Below are 22368 nucleotides of genomic sequence, written 5' to 3'. Positions count from 1 at the left end.
CTTTCTTCATCTCCATGCATTTACAGGCGTTTCATCTTGTCTTTTGCTCTGGGCCGGCTACGTACATAAATCCACACTGTCTTTGGTGCATTTGGGTCCACAATCTTGGGAGGCGTTTATTGTCATTATTTGGAGGCTTTTTCCGTTTTGCATGCATTGGATTTTGGTTGGTCGGTTTTCTCACTGCGCATGCCATCTCTTTTTTGGTACATACCATACCAATGCACGCACACCCAACGCTACGACAACAACGAAAAAAGTTCAGTCGTTTTCTTATTGTCAACCAACCTGAAATAAGCGTACAGTCTACCGTAAATAAAGTAGGTACTCCGAAGGGATATCAATAGTGCGTTGCAAATGCAAAGGACGATTCATCACCACACACATCACCATCACCATCACATCAGCAGCAGCAGCAGCAGCAGCAGGAACATCAGCAATAATAGGGATAAAAGTATTACATTCGCTTATTACGTCCCTCCACTCCAATCCGTTTCCATAGTCATGCCCATTCCATCTCATCACCCGCCCACATCAACCCACTCACTCACCGCTCACACACTCTTCACCCGCTACTCCCATCCATTGCATCTTCTGCCATACACCAACCCAATGCTGCAAAAAACTCAAAAAAAACTGATAGCCATGATACTTAGGGGTGCGAGTAAGAGGGAGAGGCATCGAATGCGTGCGTGACAAAAACAACAAAAGTAACCGACCCACGAGCCATTTTTCAAAGCCGTCGACGTGACCCAAAGGAGAAAAAAACAAGAGAAGAATAGAAGAGACGCAATGGAGGGAGAGAGAGGAGTATTGATAGGGAAAAGGAAAGAAATTGGTCAACAATGAAAAAAACACAAACGTCCCGTCCGAACCGACAAAAATCTGTTACCCATGGAATACCATCAATCCGTGCTGATTCCGAATGCGCGAATCAACCATCAACGGGACGACGGGTGGACGACGGCTGGCTGATGTCGAGGACCAGGACCAGGACAAGGACCCGCGGGAAGAATGGCGCCGAGGCGAGCTGGGTGCATGCTTGCTTGGACGCGGGAGCCGAGTGCAAGGAAAAAACAGTTGCCAGGGGGAAAGGGAAAAAGGGACGACAAAGATGCTTTCCCCCCGCAGAGTGCACCGCGGCATCCATGCAATGGAAAGCATTCCCACCCGCCGTGGCGGCACCGTCACTCCACGCCAGCCAGCCACCAACCGCGGCCGTCCAATCGAACCACAACGCGCCAGTCCCGAAACAGAAAAGCGCGCGCGGAGGCCCGCGTCCAGTCGACAACCACCAACTTGCATCACATCACGACCTCCACGTTTGGGTCAGCCCGCAACCCGCACAACACGCCCAAGCCAAGCTCTTTTCTTCGTCTCACACCAAGCCAACCGGTGCACAATGTGGACAGACGGGGATCCAGCGTCCAGAGGCTCGTAGAGATGCGCCGTCGTTTTGCCGGGCCGTCCATCCCCGTCGCGGCCGTCGGGAGGAGCCGTCGAACAAGTGGCCGCCGCTTACAACATGCCAACGACGACACCGACGGCGGCGAGAGCACCTCCGGCGATTTGGCCCATGGCGGCGGCCGCACCGGTTCCCTGGGCGCCCGATCCGCTGGCAGTCGACGAGCCGCCGAAGCCCTCGTACTTGGACTTGTTGGTGCCCGAAGCAGCAGCGCCTGTACCAGTGGCCGAGGGAGCGGACGTGGTCTTGGGAGCAGTCTCTGCGGCTTTGCTGCGCGACGAAAGGGCACTGTTGGACAAGCAAAAAAAAGTCAATTACGTGTTTCATGTGAAAGAGTCGGGGACAAGGTTTGGACAGGGAAGAGGGAGTACGCACGGTGCTGCGGCGCCGCAGAATTGGGTCACTTGGTTGTTGACCGAAGACCTGGCCGGGTCGTTGGGGCAGTTGTTGTAGCAGCTGCTCACGTCAGTCTCTGTGTTTTCTTGGTGTGTCTGGATACTCACGTCAGGACCGAGTTGTAAGTGTCGCACAGGCAGAGCCAGTCGTTGCCGGCGCAGGCATCGGCCTTGGCCTTTTCGCTCGCCAAGCAAGTGTCGAGAATGCTGTTTGAATGTCAGCGTGGAACGTGAATGGGCGGTTGAGAACTCACGTCTGAGCAGCACAGGCGCCACCAGTCGCGGCAGCACCGGGTGTGGACTGAGCGGCAACGAGGCCGACGGAAGCAAGGGCAAAGGCGGCGAGAGAGAAACGCATGTTGACGGTGTTGAGCGTGGAATGTGGGTTAATTGATGGATGGATAAGCGGGATTGGATTGGGCGAGTCCGGACAACAGAAGAATGGATGGATGGGTGGGAGAGGAAGAGAGTCTGTCTCGATGGGTGCCGGGACAAGATTTAAGGTCTGGGACTGGCTGAGGAAGGAGGCAGTCGGCGAAGCGAGTGGAGTAGGTCCAATGGGACGAGAGGCGGGCAAGCGACAGTGAGGGCGAGCAAACGGGGCAGGATGGATTGTATTGGGGGGAGAGAGAGACAGGGCGGGGAGGCGCTTTTGAGCAAAGAGGCAGGCAGGCCAAGAGTCTGGGATGCAATGGAATCACATGGGTCCAGGAGGTGGTTTCCCGGGGGCGAAGGTTTGCATACTGGCGAGCGACTTGTCCGTCTGGTTTGGAAGTGTTTGGAAGAGACAGTCCCTGCATGCATCCTAAGAATAGCCCGTGAGGATACGGATAGCTCTCCTCGTATTGTGCCCTGCCTGTTGACTGCTGCTCTGCTGCTGGTCCCGTCAGCTGCTATCCACGCCCCTACATGCTACAGCACAGCACATGAATGGAGACGAAATGCTCTCTCCGACCCGGTTCCGACCACATTCTCGTGTTGCTGCATTGTTCTGTTGTTGGAAAAGGAGACCAAAAATAATGGAGGGGAGCCATGCACAACTGACACTAGCGGGCCTGCCGTCCCGCGGTGCATTGAGTGGTGGCCCAACCGGAAGCCATAGACAAACACCACCATTAGAGCCGCATCGCCACCTACCTGATTGGTTACCCGCCCCGCCGCATTGAGTCGATCCAGGCCTAACGGGGAGATTGAGTCGAAAGCTGGACTCGGGCGTGCCCAACACCACACTACTCCAGCCTTTCTTGGAACTTCAGCTCGGGAGGCACAGCCGCCGTCTATACTATACATACGACCATCATCGACATATTCAACAAGACGATGCGGCACAGGCTTAGGTGGGCTTGTGCCCCGGTCACTCCCTGTCACTGGCGGCCAGGGCCCGCCTAACCCAAAAACCTAAGCTTAACTTGGCCAACCCCACAGACTCTCCTCCACCACTTCTCCACGCCAGTATCAATCGGCAGCAGCAATCAATTTCTCTCTCCCGCCCTATGCTCCTTGCTCGTCTCGTCGCAATTGACTTTTTGGCTGGCTGACGACTAACGCCGGGGACGACTCGCTTCGTTTCCGCCCGCCCGCTGAACTTCCTTGTCGCCAGTCGTCCGCGGGGGAAACCCTCCCACGGCCATCCTCACCACCAACCTCGCACAATTCAAAAGAAGCACCTCACTACTCACTCCACCACTCCACAAACTACGCATTGCCTCGCTAATCGTATCAATGCAACCAGCCTCCACCACCACCACCGCCGCCGCCGCCCCTTTCAATCTATCACACACACCGAAAGTGCTCCGCCCCGGGTCCTTAGCAGTCAGTTAGCCACCGCCTCTTCGCTCGGTCCGACAAATAACTAGTGCACTATCTACCTACCTGCCCGTCTGGCTACCCGACCGTCTGTCAAACCAGCCGCCCGCACAAGCATCATTGCTGTTTGCCCACCTATCTACCCTTCTTTTCCCCCCTCTCTCCCCCCGGTCCCCAACACCTGCTGCGACGACGGGACCCTTTTGATTCAGCTTAAAATAGCTTTTCGTCCATCTCTCCGCCTTCTTACCGTGCGTCGGGAAATATCGCACCGCGCCGCGCTCCGGCTCATCTACCTACTTGCTAGGCTGAGGCCGGCTCTCAACACCATTCGATTCGTTCCGTTGGGCTCGCACCGATCTATTTGCTTACCTACCCTATCTGCCTATTTGCTCACCCATCGACCGGAGTACCGCTGCCGTCGTCTGTCTGGCTGACTGACTGACGAGCGAAAAGTGGCAATTGAGTTCGCTGCTGAGCCGGAGGCCGGGTGCCGGTCTGGTACCTAGCCCTCTATCCTTGGTCCTCGAGTTTGCGGCGAACCAGCTACGCACTAGCTCTGTCTCTCTGTCTGTCTGCAATACTGCAATGCGTGCACTGCGACGCGATCAACACTACCCACCCACTTGCTGCCAACAACAAACCACGCACAAGCTGTTCCTCGCAACCCGTCTTCCGCCGCCCGCCCGTCTGCCTACGTAGCTACACGTGGAGACCGACATTGGCATTGGCATTGGCGTTGGGACTGGCACTGTTGCCATTGGCACCCGTAGAAGCGCGCGTGAATGAGCTGCATATGTCTCCGCTGCGCTGCGCTGCGCCCGCCCCGCCGCTGCATGCATGCCACATGCACGCCATCCCCTCACCTCTCCTCCTCATCCTCTTCCGCCGCCGCCTCTGCACAAAATCCTCGCTTGGTTTCTTGGCTACCGCTGGTTACTGACTGGCTACTGTAGGGACTGGGTAGTCGACAAATACTGATGGCTTCCATGTCTGTGCAGTACCAATCCATCGATTATTGCGACTGTAGTTGGTTTGCCAAGGTAGATATGGCTTGGGCGGCCATGGATGGATGGATGGATGGATGGATGGATGGGTTGGCGACCCTTACTCACTAAAGGTAATCACTTGGTGGTCCACGACTGACTGACTGATTGACTGGCCCTTTTGACTACATGTACTGCTACTCTTACCTACACCCTCTAACCATACAATCCACCAACTCGACCAATTCCTCGACAATTATCGCAAGACGCCGGCAAGATTTGTTCTCGCCGCCTCCTCTCGCCGCATTCCCTCCCCTGTCCACCTACTCCCCCACCCAGGAGTAGGCACCAGCACTTGGGTAGAATTCATAGCTTTGGTAGCCATGCGCGCATGCGATTCCTACTTACGTGCATCAACAACCGCCATCCGTCCGTGCGTGAAGGGCGAGCCCGAGCCGCCGTGTCATGTCAGAGCAGAGAAAGCACGCACGACATTGCCACTGCCGATATGCCGCTAGCTTCGTGTGCAGGTATGTCCCCTGGGTACTGTACATGGAGAGGGTCCGGTAGGTAAGGTGGGTACGCACCTAGATGCCGGATACCACGTGCGGAGGAAGGGGCTGGTGGGAGGGACGACAGGGCGAGCGATGGCGATGAGAGGGAACGAGGGAGGTTGATGTTTTAGGTGTTTTACTTTAGGCTGGCTGTGTTTGTGTGCCTCCAGCTCTGTCTAGTGCCGCTGGCTGGCTGGCTGTGCGGCGGCGCTCGCTCGTTCGGGTCATGCCGACAGTATGGGGACCTTGGCAAGTGGTCGAAATTTTTAACCATGGCATGGATGGATTGGATGAGATGAGATGAAAGCTAGCCATCAGGCACCTACGTAGTCAGTCCATCACAACAATTCCACCAAGAAATCACAGCAGTCGGGCAAATTGCTTCATTTGCGTCTACCCTCTTCTCTTCCTCTTCCTATTTCTCCTCTTCCTACTCCCCGCAGCGCTCTGAAGCCCCGCATGTCTCTCTACGGTACCACTCTGATGATTCGTAGGTACTTACTTTGCATCTTGCCTCGAGCCATCCAACCCCTCCACCAACCCAGTCCACTCCGTCCAACGCACGTTATCTCCCAACACTCTACCCCGTCCCGCTCTATTGCCTCTCCTCTCCTCGCCTCTCCTCTTCTCTCCTTTCTCCAACATGCACCCCATCACGCTTTGGCTCGCGTGCTCGCGTGCTAGGTCGCTTGCGGATCTGCGACATGAGGAACGTGCACCTACCTCTACAGGCTCTACTCCATGGCCCGGGCGTGAGCTGTCCGTGGTCCGTGGCCGAACTTGCCGCAGCCGACGAACCGACGCCCGTGCACCAAAGGAGCCGGCATCGGCGCGGAAGCAGGACTGAGGTCGCATTAGTAGATGGACGACGAGGGTAAACAGCGCGGTGCTGATTCGACGGCAGGAGGGGCGCGGTTGGGGCTCGACCAGGGGAAATCGGAAAATTTGATGCTGATGAGAAACGTATTTCCCCGACCTGAGTTCTGTCCTGATGTAGCTGTGTGGAAGTATCGAGTGCTTGCTGCTGTACGAATACATGTTGATGGTGGATATATGCGTACATGTCCTGCTGTGACTAAGCTTTTGGGGTACAGAATTGCAGTAGAAGCAGAGATGGAATCATGAACAGAGATGAGGAAATGAAGAAAGGGGAGAGAAGAGAGAGCGCGCTTTGCCTGGGAATCCAACAATATAACCGAGAAAAGAACCTGTAACGCCGCAAATGCATCTTGTCCCACCGTGCCCAACCGAGCCAGCCAGCCGTCCATCCGTCCGTCCATATCCGTATCGCCATATCCTGATTATCGTGTAAAGATTTGGGGGCTTGAGTCACTGCTCGCCCGGGGAGCTAGCTCAGTTCTCGAGCCAGTCCAAAAACTCGGGCACAAAGTAGCTGACGACAATGGTGGCGCCGGCGCGGAGGATGCCCTGCATGCTCTCAAACGCCATGGCCTTGAGGTCAAAGACGCCGGCCTTTGCCGCGGCGTGGATCATGGCAAACTCGCCCGACACCTGGTACGCGGCAATGGGGAGGTCCTTGCCAATCTCTTTTGCGTCCGAGATGATGTCGAGGTACTGCGAGGCGGGCTTGACCATGATGATGTCGGCGCCCTCGTTGATGTCGCGCACAATGGCGCGCCGCGCCAGCCCGCGGCCGCCTGGCGGCAGCTGGTAGCATCGCCTGTCGCCGAAGCTGGGGACTGAGCCCGCCGCGTCGCGGAACGGCCCGTACAGGCAGCCGCTGAACTTGGCCGAGTACGACATGAGCACCACCTGGTGGGCGATGCCCGCCTCGATGAGCTTGAGCTTGATGGCCCGGATGCGCCCGTCGTTCATGTCCGAGGGCGCCACGCAGTGCGCGCCCGCGTCGGCGTACGCCATGGCGACGTCGCTGATGCGGTCCACCGACAGCGCATTGTTGAGCGAGCCGTCGTCCCGCAGGATGCCGCAGTGCCCGTGGGACGTGTATTCGCAGAGGCAGACGTCGGTGACGATGAAGAGCGACGGGAAGGCTTTGCGGAGCAGCCGGATCGATTGGATGACGGGGCCGTCTGGGTCGTCGGCGGCGGTGCCGAGGGCGTCTTTGGCGCCCGGTGCTACCGGCACTCCAAACAGTATGACCGATTTCAGGCCTTTTCGGATCAGGGGCGTGAGGAAGGGGACGAGGCGGTTGATGCCGCGGCGGTGCTGGTTTGGCAGCGAGGGAATTGGCGTCTCTTCGTCGGGCTGGTCTGAAATGAAGAGTGGGAAGATGAGCATCGACTGCGAGAGAGGCGTTAGCGGTGCAGATTTGCGGGTGCGAGTGGTATTACCTTGGTCAATTGCCTCTCTGCTTGCCATGCCCTGGCGAGAGGGTGGCAGTAGCCGCCATGAAGCTGGCTCTTGATGTCGCCAGAAATGCTCACGCTCGTGGCAGCAGTGCTGGCATATGAGCGAGCACGCGAGACTTGCGAACGGCGGTCGTCGCGATCATCGTTGCGGTAGGTGAGGTCCGAGACGAGCGAAGAGAAGGACATGGCGACGGTTGCGGTGCAAGGTCGGGGGTTGGGGAGGGCGGTGTTGAGGGAGCGTCAGAAATATTTATGGGCTGGAGTTGGGATGGTTAGGGCGCAGAGAAGCGTAAGCAAGCAACAGTGGCCGAGGCGAGTAAAAGGACCCGGATAGGCGGCGGGGTCCAAGAGCTGCGGTTAAAGGCCGACAGGAGAAGTCTCTGGCCAGCCAATCACACCACGCATAGATAATCGCTCTCAGCCGCGCTTGTGGCGGTCCAACGTCATGCCAAACACCCGTCGACTCCATGTCAATCATCAGCATTGGATCAGCATCTGCATCGAGGAGTTCTAGGACTCGCAATGTTGCCACTGATCTGCGTGTTGCCGATGCCTTTCTAAATAGTCAATAGAAATCATGCTCGTCCAGCGTTTTGCCATCTATTCGAGTTCTGTGCGTAGACACAGGGAGCATTCAAGCGCTCACTAATGTATTCTATTGAATTCACTAGATGTGGTAAACGTGCTGTAACGATCCCCAACACTCTTATATTACTCCATACCTTTACTTTCGGCGGTATTCCGAGAGACTTTGGTATAAAAAGAAAGAATTGATGGCACTTTCGTCCGTTGATAGTTGGCGAAATAGATGTTTTCGCTGTCGAAATGAATGTTTGATGTACTCAACTATTCTGTGGACAAGTCGATAGTGAATGGCATCTCTTTCGATGTGTTGTTGCTATCCCTGTACACTGCTCGCCTTCAGAGATCTTAGTGCTCCTCTCATGACACCAAAGCCACATTCACCAGATTGGGGATTGATGGATGCCTGGCCTTGTAGAGTTGATGTTCTCAGCCTGCTCTTCAAGACCCCTAAGGATAGAGGCCCTCAAGGACCGCTCCGCCAGCGTTGACCATTTGGGATTGAGATTCGCTTCGCTTCGATGGAATGCTGCGAAGGCTTACCTTTGGATCAGTGGAGTCTTGTGTAGAAGGTGGTACTTCACGCGCTTTCGCTCTCGCCCCCTATCGCACAGTTCGCAGCCTACCTTCGCCGCCCTTTCACGATCTGGGCCTCAAAACCCCCCTCAGCCAGCCACGACCAACTCTACTCCAGCACCGACAGCGCAGACTCCCTCACCAGCACCAGCACCAGCTCCAGCTCCAGACTCTCCCTCTGCGAGCTCGTGTCGTCCCTCTCCGCGCTTCTGTAAGTTCTCTCAATCGGACTCGATCGCAGCCGGCCAGATACTTACTGTTCAATCACCTCAGCGGCCATCACCACCACCACCACCATCCGCTCTCTGCGCCCTGCGCCCTCGCCCTCCCTCCGTTCTCGCGCGCCGTCCTCCCACCGGCCGCTCCCACCAAGGCCATGAAGGCCTTTTTCACCAAGAAGGGCTCGGGCGCCCGCAAGCCCGTCGACAAGTCCAAGATTGGCGCCCCCACGGGCTTTAAGCACGTGGGTGGCAGCACCACCATGGCCGCGACCGCCGAGCCCATTGTCGGCGGCGCGGAGGAGACCGTTGCCTCTGACAAGGGCGCGGGCTCCACCATGGTGGAGGACGACGTGACGGCCCTGCCGTCCGTCGCTGCGCCGCCAGCCCGCCACAACCGCAAGGGCCTTGGAAAGCTCTTGTCGCGAGGTGCCAAGTCGGCCCTCAACCTGCGCGAGACGTTCCGTGGCCGCAAGGCCAAGAAGCAGACCAAGGAGGAGGCCGCTCCAGTCCTCGCTGCCGCCGGCGCCAGCAGCGCCAAACTCTCCACCATCTCCTCCGCCAACGGCTCGCAAGAGTCGACGGCAGCTCCTCCGTCCTCGTGCCCGGCGACGCCCCCTCTCCTCGTCAGCCCAGTCCGCCGTGGTCCGCCGGCTCCGCCCCGGCTCCCGACAATGCATTTTGGTCCTGCTGCCGCCGCCGCCGACTACCACCACCACCACCACCAGCCCTCTGAGGCGGCTGCCCACCGCGCTCAGACGCTTCGGGGCCTGGAGGGTTTGGGTTCTCGTAAGTCTTGGTTTCGTCTGGTGCTTTGAAAAGACACTAATTGGGTAGTTGATTTGGAGTACCCGTCCATGCCCGTTTCGGCGGAGCAGAAGAGGATCCATCGGGAGACCTCCGTTTACGGTATGTTGACTACTTTTTGGATTCGCATTCGATTTTGACTGATGATTGCGTAGGCGGATTCACCTTGACGCCTCGCGAGTGGCCTCGCGAGTGGTGAGGCTCGTCGCCTCTGACTGCTTGCTGCCCGCCTGCCTGCTGCCCGCCTGCCTGCCTGCCTGCCTGTTTCCTTGCTCTTTCTCTCCTCTTGTGCGCTCGTGCTCGTGCTGGTCTTTTGCGTTTTGGTCCTCTTTCTGGTGGTTTGCGCGACATTTTGAGCGTTGGTCGGACGATTTGCTTGCGTGGGCTGGCTGGCTGTTTCTTTTTCTCCTTCTTCCTTTTGCTTCTTCTCGCTTCTCTCGCATTTCGGACGCAACCAGCTTGTGCTTTCGAGTTCGGCTTTTGAGATACCCTGCGCCGGCCCTAATGAATTTTGTTTATCGTTCAGACTGACATGGAGTGGTGGGTGAGCGTGACTGTCTTGAGCTTTCGACCAGTGAAGGACAGACGGGTAGATTGTTGAACTTTGGTAAGTATCTCAAACATATTGTCTGGCACTGGCTGATGATCATGCTGACAGATTGGTGGACAGTTGTACTGCTTTGGTCAAGAGAGTGTCGACGTTGTGAGGTCAACAACAACGCAAGGGCTGTGGCCACGTGCCGCTAAAGTTCGGGTTAGCGGTGCCGATCTCCCGATAAGCGAAGGACCCTCAGACCCCACGCATGAACCAGACTTTGCCTTCCAGCTCCGATTTGGCTCCGATGTGCGCGCCATCCCATCTGCAGCCTGTCAGCCGACAGTAGTTATTGGTGATGCAAGGTAATTGATGCGCCGATGGCGGAACCACATCAGGCAAGCTCCTCAGCACTCTAGTAACCATGTGGGGGTTAGCGCGCCTCTTCTCTCTTACCCGGTCCAGACATTTCTCTTCCTCCTCTCGCCCTCTTGCTTTTCTCTCTTCTCCACTATTTTTTGGCCTTTTTTGCAGAGTCTGAGGCAAAAAGGTGACTGTGGTTTGCTGTCTTTCTCGTCTGTTCCTAGACGTCGTTGTCAAGACTCTTTGATGTGTATTCCTTGCATCTCTGCCTAGTTGCTTACCAGCAACCCTTCGAGACATCATGTCTGTGCCCCAGACTCAGCCAAGCGCTGCTGCCACGAATCATGGCTATTTGAGCACTGAGACGCGCCCAACAGCTGCCAACGCAGTCGAGAACGGCTCCCGCGGCGTCCTGAGAGGCAACGGCACAAAACGTCCATCCGTCGTGTCACCAGAGTCTGTTTCGTTGCTGTCGGCCAACCGCAATTATGGCACAAACGGCTCCATCTCCAACACAGCAAGCCGTGACTCTTCAGAACCCGCAGAGAGTGACCCGTCTCCCCCCACATGGCGGGAGAAGCTTGAAAACATTTGGGAGGGAAACAAAGGATTGTTGCTAGTTTTAATAGCGCAGATTTTCAACACCGTCATGAATACGGCGACGAGGATTCTTGAAATCGAAGGCAACGATGGCAAGGGCTACCATCCATTCCAGGTCAGTGTGGACTTTGCGAGTTGAGAGCTAGTCTAACGAGCTCCACAGGTGTTGTTTGCGAGAATGAGCATAACGCTTGTCTTCTCAGGTTTGTACATGTGGTGGAAAAATGTCGACCAGGCACCTTTTGGTCCCAAAAACATGCGGTGGCTACTGCTGATTCGAGGATTTGGCGGCTTCTTTGGCGTCTTTGGGATGTACTGTATGTGCTCCACATTAACAACCACTCCAACCAATCTTCTAACACTCGACAGATTCTCTACTCTATCTCCCCCTTTCCGACGCAACGGTCCTTTCTTTCCTCTCTCCCACCATCACTTGCATAGCATGCTACATCTTCCTCCGCGAACCATTTACCCGCACGCAGCAAATTGCCGGCGTCATCTCACTCATTGGCGTCGTCCTCGTCGCGCGCCCCGCCACGCTCTTCTCGTCTCCCTCGGCTGAGCCTCCCCCCGCCAGCGGCGACCCCTCTGGCACGCCGAGCACGCTGCTCGTCAGCGCCTTGGCCAAAATCTCATCATCCGCGTCGTCCGACCCCTACCACGACACGGACCCGGCGCACCGGCTGCTCGCCATCTTCTTCGCGCTGCTCGGCGTGTGCGGCGCCTCGTGCGCCTACACCACGCTGCGCATCATCGGCACGTCGACGCACCCGCTCGTCTCCGTCACCTACTTCTCGGGCGCCTGCTGCCTCATCTCGGTGCTCTCGTTCCTGCCGCTGCCGCCGCCCTTTCCCAGCGTGCCGTTTGCCCTGCCCAACGCGCCACTGGACTGGGCCCTGCTGATCTTGCTCGGCGTGGCGGGCTTCCTGATGCAGTTCCTGCTGTCCATGGGTCTGCAGGGCACGGGCAGTAAGAAGGCGAGCGGGCCAAAGAAGAGCAGCAAGGGCAATGCGGCGACGGCCATGGTCTACACCTCCATGGTGTTTGCCGTCTTTTCGGACGCCGTCATCTTTGGCACCCTGCCTGATGCGTGGGGCTGGGGTGGTGTTGCTGCCATTGTTGGCAGCGCGATTGTGGTTGCGACGGGAGGACGTCTGTTTGGGAAGAAGACGAGTGATGAGCAAAAGGATGAGGTAGCCAAGAAAGATGAGGAGGTGGGATTGTTGAGTGGCGAGGTCGATGGACAGGAGAACCAGAGACAGATGGCCCGAGAAGAGCAAGCTGTCAGTGGTCTGCATTAGATGGGCGTTTGAAGAAGTCGGTCTTGGAAGCAGAGGTAATTGCGGAAGATGTGGTGTGTTCAGATTGCATGTTGGAAAAGACCTCATCATGGCTAGACAGAAGCAGCGGCGGATCACTTGACATTCGGCACAGTAGTAGCATGGACAGGTCGGCGTTGGTCATTCGGCAAAATCTCTCATATACAAGCTCCAACTTTTTCCGGAGCCTATGAATCTTCAAACCTCTTCCTGGCCCGACCCGCAAAACTCGAACCACCTAATGAACATGACTGTGGTGGAGAGAGATTGGTCACATAAGACTACACTTTTCGGTTTTCCGTCTCCCTATTCTCCTCTCACAACCAACCCCTGACCCATGGAACAACAACATCAGCTAACACGTTTCTTTTCCATCCGGAAATGCTTTCAAACATCACCATCATCCAATCGAGATCAGAATCATCGGCCTCTTCCACTCACTGACCCAATTCACTCATAAAATACTACGCCCTGTCAAATCTCCCGGCTTCGCCAACTCCTCCGCGACGAACGCACAGTGGAAAACTTGTGAAGGCGGGATAGGCACGAAGAGAGTACGTCTTTGCTCCGATACTTCCAAGCTTGCTAGGCCTCGTGGGCTGGTGAACAAGAAAGGAGTACACCGCTGCAGTGTCGGCCTTTATACGCGCACGACAGAGCAACGCCAGACTGCGGTGCGAGGTCATGTGTCTTGATCAAACCCAAGGGTCAGGGGCACGATTGCCGTCGCGCCGTCGTGCCGATGTCCGTGCTTGTGGACATGCTGTACCATGTGCTGACTCTTTGCAGATTGGTCGCTCGCCATTGGGTGTCTCTGGCATGTGAGTGGTCTAGGCCGAGCCGTTGCGGGCTATAAAAGCGTTCTGGTTTCAGAAGCTTTCCACGACATCTGTGTGTTCCAGGCGCTCTGTGTCGAGGACCATCTGCACAATCAGCCCCCCTAACTGGTCAGGCTCGACTGTTTCTTGCGCCTGTTCTTTCGTCTCCTTTGGCGCGGCTATACGCCCTCTCGATTTCCCAGTTCTCTGCTGTCATTTTGAGGCACCATTATCCAACAATACCATTACTTACCGTCTCCACTCCATCCTCGTTGACGCATATCACAATCATCACATTAAGTCGGTCGCGGCACAGTCTGCCCCTGAGACCTTCCCAGCCTTGCCTTCTGCCGATCTGCCAGCACTTCCGCAAAGTGGATGGGATACCAAGTCCGGGTCCGAGAAGGAAGAGTAGGTGACGGAGATGATTGTGTGCTTGCAAGTGCCAAACAACCACAAAAAGAGGCTGCGCGCCCTTTGCTTTTCGGTGTGGATACTAGCAGCGATGGAGCGAAGCGCAGTAACTGCAGGGCTGCTTTTATAGTCGCGAGACAGGCGACTGGGCTTCAGAGGATGGATGCCGCCTGCATGCGGATGCTCGTGGTTGCCGCTGTTTCCGTGTCGAGGCAACCCAAGTCACGCACACCGTTCATTGCGCAGAAAGCTGCCCTCCGATGAGTATAAAACCCAGCACTTTTCGCCACTACTGTCAGCTTTCCCTCGGCGCAGACACCAAGGCTGACATTGGTCGAATACATTCTGCATGGCATACTTCTTGGTGTCGGAGGCAATCTCGAACAGTGGTGCGCTGGAACTTTTTCCGCCCCGTCGGAACGACAATTTCACCCATTTGCCCGGCGTCTGTCTTCTTTGGCGTGAAGTTGGCAGCGTTTTGAAGTGATGAAGCGGATCTTTATCCGTGCATTGCTCGCCTCATCATCACAGCAAAATGGGAAGCTACGTTCGGGAGTCTTCAGATCTTTGGACGTGGGCAAACTTCGCTACAAGTAGCACGACTTTCGAGACTTGGCTGAAACTCAACACAGCAGACCACCGCAGAAAGTCGCATTTGAGGCCTTTAGGTCTTCATCACACTAGGAGTGAAAAAGTTGTGCAAGACGTCGAGGAGGCTTGGGGATAGAGCAGGTCCAATTTGTACCCGCTCGAGGCAACTCAGGGGCAGGTGGTTGCCTGGAGCCATCACATGCCATCTTTTGAAATTCAATGCCGAAAGGGGTTTGTCACGCGGTCAGGGGTGACTACGAGAGGTATAAAACTTGCCCCTCTACCTGTGAAGGAGTCTCTATTAACACATGCTGGCTGATCGGTCAGTAAGTAACCGAAAACCAGAAGGAAAGACTTGGCAGAATCCAAAACCCTCGACTGTGTTGTTTGCGTGGCTCGTGGCAAGACAGATCCGAGTCCTTGATTAAACAGACTTTCCCTCTTTCGGGCTGAAGTTTGATCACTATCGTTGAGTGACAACGGAACTCTTCATTCTTCAAGCTGCTTCTCAATGTTCCAGTCCTCTTGTCTCAAACTAGGGATGACAGGAAGGACGTCATGACAACATCACAGCTTCTCAACAAATCATCAACACCGGAAAGTAATGCCCTGCCGAATTCCGCTTGATGATCGTCTGGCCGTGATGGATGAAGTAGCGCGAAGCGAAAAACAGAGGACAGAACAACCAGTGAATAGCCTCGCAAGCCGGTTCTGGCAGTAGACCGGGTCAATAATCGCTTTCGCAGTGGAACTCAGTGTCCACCACCCTGCGTACACTTGCAAAGTAGCCATGACAGAGAAACAAACGCTTGAGAGTTGGGTGCTTAAATACCCCTAAGACCACAGGCCGACCCCTGATTTAACCACGAGCCGAAGAGGTCCGCGTGATCGAACGACGTGACATGCGTACCTTCTGCCTCCGAAACATCTCTATAAAAACTTTCTTGCGCTCTCTGAAATCTCAGCAAGGCAGACTCTGTCCCAACCAGTCGGGTGCTCGGGCTGGCAGACCACTGTGGGACCGGATAGCACCTTTCGCCTTACGTTTTGTCCTTGTTGTCTTTGCTTCAGCTCGTGGCTTTCACGCCCTGCCCCTTTCCCTCCCCCCCCCCCCCCCCCGGTGCAGTCACGAGCTATCGACAATTTCCATCATCATCAAAGTCTGACGAGAAACTCCGTCACAGTTGAAGAGCAGAAGAAAAGGAGCTTCCATGCTCGCGCAGGTGAAGCAGAAGCGGCCGCGACGCAGTTTCATCGATGTTGGAAGCCCACTCCGGACAGTTAGAGGAGGGAAAAGCCTGGATTTGTCTCTTACAGCCATCCGCGGTCTCGTCATCGAAGAGAGAGAGATGAGGAGGATGTGCGGTTTAAATACCGAGAGTAAGAAAGCTTGGACGCGGCTTAGTCGCAGGTGATTTGGCGGCCATGCTCGATACGCACAAGAGCGGAGAATCACGCGGGCTGGATTCTGGACTCTTGTTCACGTTGCCGAGTATTTAAAGTCGCTGTCCTGCTTCAGTCAGAAAGGCAGATGGGCAGACTCACTACTCAACAGCCGGAGTTGCTAAAAAATTTCCACGTCGAAAGCTCACACTTTGTCCTCGCTCTGTCGGAGCGCCCGCAATGCAGCACTTCTACTGCTTTTTTGGTCGTCCCCGGATCGATCGTCGTGGACAGATATGACACTCGTCAACGTGATCCCCTGAAGACTTGACACTATCACACCATGTCGATGAAGGTTTTGAGCACTCCAAACAGCAGGACAGACCGAGGATGTGTGTGCGCTGAGAGCACGACGAACCAGAAAAATGAAGTCTCGGGCAACGCCCAAGGCACAATTACGCGGCGATGGTAGACTTTCCCAACACCTCTCAAATGTGCTCCAAGCGATGAAGACTCAAAGTCGAAACCACCCACAGGCACAGCTTTTATATTCCCCTCCCCTTCCATGTGATCAGCCACTCCATGCCACCCCCTAACCTCCCTCCGAAAGCGCACCGAAAGCGCCCCAACATCCGCAAACCGGCACACAGCCACCCCCCACCAGAATCTCTCAGACGCATTTCCTCAGCTATAAAACGCCACGCTGGCCTCGCCCTGGAGTCACGACAGAAGCCCAAGGCAGCAGTTGTCCTTGTGAACTCAGCCTCTAGATGGGAAATCACTGTTTGTTTGGTGAACCTTCACCCTCTATATGGGAAATCACTGTGTTTGGGTGTCGGCTGGGCCTTTCTTGTTTCTGACTTTGTTTGGGAGGTGCGCGGGTTTGGATTGTTGGGGATTTGGTCGATTGCGTCTAGATGGACAGGATCTGACGAGGATGGACTGCGTCACTGCTGGATTTTGATGCGGAATGCGTTCGGCGCAGAATGTTGAGTTTTGACCGGGTGTTGTTTGGATATGGCGAGGACGTTTGTGCGGAGAGGCTGACAGGTCTGGTCCAAAAGAGTGCATGTACTGAACTGCAAGAAGCACGGATATGGGTATCCATGCGTCTTCGCATCTAGAATGCAACCGCAGGCAATTGCCCATGCCACAATTTACACCGCTAGGCTCGCGGTAGACAGGGAGAGAAGCTCATGTGACGGGTTTCTATTAGGGGCACCGTGTACGAAAGCCCTCGTCGAGCGGGTATATAAACTCCCTAGCCTCTCCCCCTGGAAAGGTCGCACCAGGGACAGAGACCATTTTGGGACACAGGGTGAGATTCCTGACGGTTCGTCGACTTTCGGGTTTCTTGGACGCCTGTGGAAAACTGCAGCTCCTTGTTTGACTTCGAGTTTGCGGGGGCAGTCCCCCTCTGCAGGTGGGGACTCGGTCTTGCGCTTCTTTGAGCGCCTTTCGCGGGACGGTGATCGTGTGTCTCTTCATCAAGGGACCATGGATCGCACACTCATCATCAAAGACAGGTGGTTGAGGGCAGCCGACTTTTCTGCGGTCAGTAAAGTCCTCTCGTTTTTGGGTTCTGCGCAAGATTTAGTGACGAGCGGCCCCGAAAACGAGTACTGGGTCTATATCTGTGTGCAAGTCTTTGGGTAACTCACCACCATAGTCCGCTTGTCAGACTTGGGAGCGTCCATAGAGTGCACAGGAAGCAAGGATTTATAGCTCAACGGTCGGGCTGTGGACGGCAAACGCCACTGTCATGTGGAAGCGTTTGAATGGGGATCGTGTCTGCCTAAGGTATATCATGACATCCCCTCGGCCAGCACGTGGAGTGATTCCCGTGATTATGAGAGAGGAAAGGAAGTATATATTTTGGGCATCAGGGGCAACAAAGAACATAGAACTGCGAGCCCAGACCGATTGACTGGGTTGAAGGGGAACGCCTCGACGTACAGATGCACTCTGTCTGTTTGCGTCCTTGGAAATGATTTCAATCGTTGGGGGGCAGGCAGAAAGTCCTTTGCTCTGGCTAAACGTGTCGATGAAAGTCTTCCTATCATAGAGACTGCTCACTGTAGTATAATCAATGATGGCAACGATCTTTGGGGATGATGCTTACGCGTGATAAAGGATGTTCTGGATTCATGGCGACCCCAGCCGTGCTACCGATCCGGAGCCAAATACACCTGCTAATCAAGCCGGTCCGTCAAAAGCAGATGGTGTTTTGAATCAAGTGAATTCCTAAGCGCCCAGAGACTATCCTATGCAAACAGGCAACAGCGGGTATAAACAAGCAGCAAAAGCCAAACAAAACCACCCGCCAGAGATGCAGAGCTTTTGGGGGCTCTCAGCCCAAGACGACGGCCAAAATGATAATCGTCAAGACCACAGCCAAGATGACCAACAGGCAACAGGCCTTATTCCTGGCCGCCTTTTGATGCCTCGATGCGGTCCTAAGTTCCGTGTTCGCACCCCTGGTGTCATCCCTCACGCCCTCGACATTCTCGCTGATTATGTCCAACTGCTCGCCCTGCTCGTGCACCATGTACGCCACGTCCCTGAAGAGCTCGTTCAGCTCTCCCACGCTTTGCTCAATGTTTCGGATCTCGCTCTCGCGCTCAATGATCAGGCTCTCCTGGAAGTCGACCTCGTCTTGAGGAGCGAGGCGCAGTTGTTCTTGTTCTTGCTGGAGTTGCTGAGAGCCAGGTCCTTGGCCAGAGGGAGAAGTAGCGCTGCCGCCGGCGTTTTCGAGAGCTGCGCGCGCGGCGGCTGCAGAAGTTCGCTCCTTTTCGATGGCGCTGCGCTGGAGCACTTGGAACTCGGTAAGAGAGGCTTTGAATTCGCGATTCAGCTTGCCCTGGGTGAATTTTTGGGATGCCTATGCGATTGCGTCAGCGCCGTTTCAGGCAGCCATGTGATTGAGTTCGAGTTGCGCAAGTCGATGAAGATTTCGTGATGGCAACTCACATTCAAATCCGGCCACTGTTGGACCTTTTTGAGCCCTTCGCCAACTTCCTTGAAGCCATTGCTTGTTTCGTCGATCAGGTCACGGACCCGTTCCCGCACGCGCTCCGTCTCCCGCTTTGTGCCGAGCAGCGCAATCTGATTTGAAAGGCGGGTGACGTTGGAAGTCAGAGAAAAGAGCTGGTCGGAGAGCTGGCTCGTGAACCGCCTGAACTCCGGGTCGTCAGAGTACTCGGGGTCGTCCTGCCGACGCCAAGTTGTGGGTTGCGACTCGAGTCGGGAGGAGTCGTCAAAAGACATGATGCGCGGTTGGTTTTTGCGACACGATATTTACAGAGAAGAAGGTGCAAGTAGAGCGAAGACGCTGGTGCCTGATAAGAGGCGTTGAAAGTGCCGTGAAAGCGATTCTGATCGTTGATAGGTGGGCGGTGATGGTTGCGTAGGTCGTTGCGTCGTTGGCGGTCGTCGGTGCTCCAGATGACATATCGCGGGCTCGTGCGCTGCCCGAAGCTTGGGCCAAATTGGTTGCCGCCCACGTCTTCTTGGCATCTGTTTTGATTTCGCGAAAGCACCAGCAACCGTCAGGAACCAACCTCTTTCACCGCGCTCCCGAGTACCGATCCCCAGGACTTTTGCCTGTTTCACCTCCTCCGCGTGCCATGGACTGAACTGGACTCCTCTCAACCTCGGCCTCGACGACCTGATCGAACAACAACGCGGCGCAATGGCGGCGACCAAACTGGCGCGTCCGTACAAGGACTTTTTGTCCCCGTTTCTGCATCGCCAATTTGGCAGGGTGATGCTGATTACACTGGTTCTATGCTATATTGAGTCAGTGTGCATAGGGGAGTGGGGGAGCTGTGAGTATCCGCCATTTGCACGGAAAAGGTCCAACTAACGCTTCGCAGTCCTATTCGGGTTCTGGTTCGTCTCTGCGATTCGCGCTCTCCTCCTCTTCATATCCTACCTATTTGTGCTCTGCCTGGCCATGTCACACGCGCACAGTAAGCATTGGAAGACGGATCGCATTGGGACAAGAAGCTGACAGTAGGACAGCCGGCCGTCGAATGACCACCTGCAGCGCACAAACAGTCTGGCAGTACTTGCCCCGGCTAAACACCGTATACACCATCATCTGCTACGGCGGCTCAGCCTTTTTCTATTCGGCGGTCTACATTTGGTCGCGCTCGGCGAAGGACAACTTTGGTCTCGTGGACGAAGGCAAAGCATGGGATCGGTCCAAGCTCAACGAGAGGCCCCTCTACTTTTACAGCATGCTGCTCGAACTCGCCGTGGTGCAATCCTTTGTCCACATTTACAGGGATTATGGCAGAATCAAGCTGCCCGCCAACGCTACAGGGGAGGAGAGGTCGAAGCGGACTGTTCTCAAGAGACGACTGCTGCCAATGCTGAACGATGTCCTGACAAGGATGATTTTGTTCATCATATTTGGAAACGCCGTCTACTTTCTCTTCATCCGCATGAGGGCATGGGGATTCGCCTATCCCTTTGCCAAATTCCAGGACCCTTCAATCAAGGACATGAGGCCGCGAGCCGCCAACTTCATTGGACTTTCGGTGCGCGTGTTTGCTCAGGGATTCCTCTTGAGTCTACTTTGGGAGTTTGCCAACGTTGCTCTCTCAGTCTACTTGGCCAAGCAGCCGTTGAAAAGGCAAAAGGACCAGACCATGCAACCCATCACGAATGATTCCAAGGATCCAAACGGCAGCCTGTTGAACGGGTTGACTCTTAAGAAGGATCTTCTCCGCGTAAGTCAAAATTTTAACACCGTAGGCTTTGACTAATGGTCGCCAGAACATGGCGTTTTGGGAACTTGCCATTATTGCGAACCGGTTTCCAGACCGCCGCAAGACTATCTACACTGAGCTTGAGTCGCACCGACCCGGCGGCGCAACCGTCAAACAAGTCATCGCAGCTTGCCTGGCGGAAATTACAGAAATCAAGACCCGCATTGGCTCAACTGGGACACCCACTCCGCCCGCAGAAGAAAAGAAGGCTCTGGTACCCCTTGAAAAGCCACGTTCCACAATTATTCCTGCTCCTCTCAGGGACGACGATGTCTTTGCCCCCTCTGGACCACCGAAGACGAGCCAAGAGCGCAATCTCAAACTCATCAACGACTTTGCGCGGCGCCGTGGGATTGGTGGCGCCAATGAAGAGCACCCATTCAAGTCAACAGTCGACCGTAGCCAGCAGCTCATCATCGAGCACGTTCAACCAGCCACGCTATTGACGGAATTCCAGGCCAAGTTGGTCAACGTGCTCAGCAGCCCCATTGGCATGCCCTTCCGCCAGACTTTTGACCGCCGCGTCGCTGCCGTTCTGCTCGGCGCACCCTACAGCCATACAACGTCGATTGGCAATGCCGCCAATGCCGTCACACAGCTTGCACTACGCAGCCTCACAGAGGACACATACGCCATGGTGAATCGCGACGTGGCGACCATCATCCGCACCTTTGCCGACGTCATCAGAGCGATTGAGGACTTTGTCCGCACATACCCGCCCCACTGGACCGACGTGTCCTTCGACGAGGCGAGAGATCGGGACATCCGAACGGTGGACGGCGTCAGAGAGGTGCTGATTGCATTGAAGGGCGGGCTCGAGTCCATCTTGACCGAGTTCGGCGTCTTTCTGAGTTCGTTGGACATGAGCGAGAAGGAGGTCCGCGAGGCACGGGAGTTGGTCCAGGGATGGAGGGAAAGGCTGCTGTTTGACGAGGAGAGGAGGTGAGCTCCGCGGCGCCGCCTAGCAAGGAGGTAGTGTGAGAAAGAGAAAAAGTCATCTTGCATTCAATTTTGTCATTGGTCACTTGTCGTCTGCTATTTCCAATCCGCTGGCCGTCAACCACGGCTCTGTGCTAATCCAGGGTCCAAGAGGGACTTCCTATCCTACTGTCAACCACGGCTCTTTGCCAATCTGGGGACCAAGAGAGACCCTGTCCCAACCATCGACCACGACCGTAGCAGATTCACCCCGCCGTCAAAAACCCCAAAAACACGCATCCACGCATCCACCAACCTTCCCTACCCTACCCTGCCCTGCCCTAACCATCCACATCCATCCTCTCCACCTCCCCACCAACTCCCGCACCCGCTGCCGCCGATCTCACTCCCCCCATCCACTCCCTCAGCACCTCGTTGCGGGCCCGCGCCGTCTCCCTCTCGGCGCACAGCCGCAAAATCTCGCGCTGCAGCTGCCACACGCTCAATTGCTCGACGGGGAGCTTCTGCTGCGTCTGTGTCTGATGCTGCTGCTGCACCTGCTGCGACGCGCCGTCCGTCTTGCACTCTGTCGATCGCGTGCTCCGACGCAGCGACTGCTGTGGCGTGCTGAATTGCTGGGGCACGGGAAAAGGAAAGGGGGAAGAGGAAGAGGAAGGGAAAGGCGGCGGTGGGCGCGCAAGGGGGAGACCTGGGGTTGCGTTGCTGGTGGGTTGGAATTTGGAGAGTGCGGGCGACGAGAAGGAGATGGAGGGCGTTGTCGCTGTCGTCGCTGTCGCCACGGGCATGCCCATGGGCGTGTCGGTGCGAGCAGGAATCTCCACCACGCCGGCGCCATCATCATCATCGTCGTCGTCGTCGTCGTCGTTGTCTTCGCCAACGGCGCCTACATCCACATCCACATCCACATCCATC

The 22368-nt window shown here is 55.8% G+C and overlaps 10 protein-coding genes across 10 annotated transcripts; 4 read left to right on the top strand and 6 right to left on the bottom strand.

Moving 5' to 3' along the window:
* Positions 1-20: 20 nt before the first annotated feature.
* On the bottom strand, positions 21-2218 carry BKA78DRAFT_357727 (uncharacterized protein; the record flags this gene model as incomplete). Its single annotated transcript, XM_066892266.1, has 5 exons — positions 21-57; positions 1523-1753; positions 1841-1921; positions 1969-2067; positions 2115-2218. 5 exons carry the CDS (start codon positions 2216-2218, stop codon positions 21-23), a joined length of 552 nt encoding a protein of 183 aa, XP_066738839.1.
* A 3394-nt stretch (positions 2219-5612) lies between these two features.
* On the bottom strand, positions 5613-6401 carry BKA78DRAFT_64716 (uncharacterized protein). Its single transcript, XM_066893522.1, has one exon. The coding sequence runs from the start codon at positions 6242-6244 to the stop codon at positions 5705-5707; it is 540 nt and encodes a 179-aa protein (XP_066738838.1). The 5' UTR covers positions 6245-6401; the 3' UTR covers positions 5613-5704.
* A 158-nt stretch (positions 6402-6559) lies between these two features.
* Positions 6560-7722, bottom strand: BKA78DRAFT_357726 (putative porphobilinogen synthase; the record flags this gene model as incomplete). The annotated part of the gene is made up of 2 exons (XM_066892265.1): positions 6560-7468; positions 7519-7722. The coding sequence occupies 2 exons, from the start codon at positions 7720-7722 to the stop codon at positions 6560-6562; spliced, it is 1113 nt and encodes a 370-aa protein (XP_066738837.1).
* Positions 7723-8376: 654 nt separating this feature from the next.
* Positions 8377-9805, top strand: BKA78DRAFT_64708 (uncharacterized protein). Its single transcript, XM_066893521.1, has one exon. It carries the CDS (start codon positions 8645-8647, stop codon positions 9728-9730), a length of 1086 nt encoding a protein of 361 aa, XP_066738836.1. The 5' UTR covers positions 8377-8644; the 3' UTR covers positions 9731-9805.
* On the bottom strand, positions 9533-10416 carry BKA78DRAFT_328495 (uncharacterized protein). The gene has a single exon (XM_066889600.1). It carries the CDS (start codon positions 10160-10162, stop codon positions 9881-9883), a length of 282 nt encoding a protein of 93 aa, XP_066738835.1. The 5' UTR covers positions 10163-10416; the 3' UTR covers positions 9533-9880.
* Positions 10417-10918: 502 nt separating this feature from the next.
* Positions 10919-12518, top strand: BKA78DRAFT_357723 (EamA-like transporter family-domain-containing protein; the record flags this gene model as incomplete). The annotated part of the gene is made up of 3 exons (XM_066892264.1): positions 10919-11332; positions 11381-11534; positions 11587-12518. 3 exons carry the CDS (start codon positions 10919-10921, stop codon positions 12516-12518), a joined length of 1500 nt encoding a protein of 499 aa, XP_066738834.1.
* A 3079-nt stretch (positions 12519-15597) lies between these two features.
* Positions 15598-17654, top strand: BKA78DRAFT_328490 (uncharacterized protein). The gene is made up of 2 exons (XM_066889599.1): positions 15598-17324; positions 17404-17654. The coding sequence occupies exons 1-2, from the start codon at positions 16868-16870 to the stop codon at positions 17409-17411; spliced, it is 465 nt and encodes a 154-aa protein (XP_066738833.1). The 5' UTR covers positions 15598-16867; the 3' UTR covers positions 17412-17654.
* A 65-nt stretch (positions 17655-17719) lies between these two features.
* BKA78DRAFT_328488 (t-SNARE) lies at positions 17720-19165 on the bottom strand. Its single transcript, XM_066889598.1, has 2 exons — positions 18713-19165; positions 17720-18623 (listed from the first exon to the last, which is right to left on the bottom strand). The coding sequence occupies exons 1-2, from the start codon at positions 19007-19009 to the stop codon at positions 18093-18095; spliced, it is 828 nt and encodes a 275-aa protein (XP_066738832.1). The 5' UTR covers positions 19010-19165; the 3' UTR covers positions 17720-18092.
* A 113-nt stretch (positions 19166-19278) lies between these two features.
* BKA78DRAFT_328486 (nucleoporin protein Ndc1-Nup) lies at positions 19279-21531 on the top strand. Its single transcript, XM_066889597.1, has 4 exons — positions 19279-19569; positions 19618-19713; positions 19766-20478; positions 20525-21531. The coding sequence occupies exons 1-4, from the start codon at positions 19434-19436 to the stop codon at positions 21461-21463; spliced, it is 1884 nt and encodes a 627-aa protein (XP_066738831.1). The 5' UTR covers positions 19279-19433; the 3' UTR covers positions 21464-21531.
* A 300-nt stretch (positions 21532-21831) lies between these two features.
* BKA78DRAFT_328485 (uncharacterized protein) lies at positions 21832-22361 on the bottom strand. The gene has a single exon (XM_066889596.1). The coding sequence runs from the start codon at positions 22298-22300 to the stop codon at positions 21938-21940; it is 363 nt and encodes a 120-aa protein (XP_066738830.1). The 5' UTR covers positions 22301-22361; the 3' UTR covers positions 21832-21937.
* Between the last annotated feature and the right edge of the window lie 7 nt (positions 22362-22368).

Source organism: Phyllosticta capitalensis (assembly GCF_038381095.1).
Source record: "Phyllosticta capitalensis strain CBS 128856 chromosome Unknown BKA78scaffold_13, whole genome shotgun sequence".
Classification (NCBI taxonomy): domain Eukaryota; kingdom Fungi; phylum Ascomycota; class Dothideomycetes; order Botryosphaeriales; family Phyllostictaceae; genus Phyllosticta; species Phyllosticta capitalensis.
This window is presented reverse-complemented; position numbering and strand designations above follow the sequence as displayed.

Bases quoted from the DNA above. Each gene is read 5' to 3' on its own strand.
- BKA78DRAFT_64708 (XM_066893521.1), top strand. From the start codon at position 8,645: ATGCTGCGAAGGCTTACCTTTGGATCAGTGGAGTCTTGTGTAGAAGGT.
- BKA78DRAFT_328495 (XM_066889600.1), bottom strand. From the start codon at position 10,162: ATGCGAGAGAAGCGAGAAGAAGCAAAAGGAAGAAGGAGAAAAAGAAAC.
- BKA78DRAFT_328485 (XM_066889596.1), bottom strand. From the start codon at position 22,300: ATGATGATGATGGCGCCGGCGTGGTGGAGATTCCTGCTCGCACCGACA.
- BKA78DRAFT_328490 (XM_066889599.1), top strand. From the start codon at position 16,868: ATGCAACCGCAGGCAATTGCCCATGCCACAATTTACACCGCTAGGCTC.
- BKA78DRAFT_64716 (XM_066893522.1), bottom strand. From the start codon at position 6,244: ATGTATTCGTACAGCAGCAAGCACTCGATACTTCCACACAGCTACATC.
- BKA78DRAFT_328486 (XM_066889597.1), top strand. From the start codon at position 19,434: ATGGCGGCGACCAAACTGGCGCGTCCGTACAAGGACTTTTTGTCCCCG. The intron at 19,570-19,617 runs GTGAGTATCCGC...AACGCTTCGCAG, and splicing joins CATAGGGGAGTGGGGGAGCT to TCCTATTCGGGTTCTGGTTC. The intron at 20,479-20,524 runs GTAAGTCAAAAT...AATGGTCGCCAG, and splicing joins TTAAGAAGGATCTTCTCCGC to AACATGGCGTTTTGGGAACT.
- BKA78DRAFT_328488 (XM_066889598.1), bottom strand. From the start codon at position 19,009: ATGTCTTTTGACGACTCCTCCCGACTCGAGTCGCAACCCACAACTTGG. The intron at 18,624-18,712 runs GTGAGTTGCCAT...GCAATCGCATAG, and splicing joins AACAGTGGCCGGATTTGAAT to GCATCCCAAAAATTCACCCA.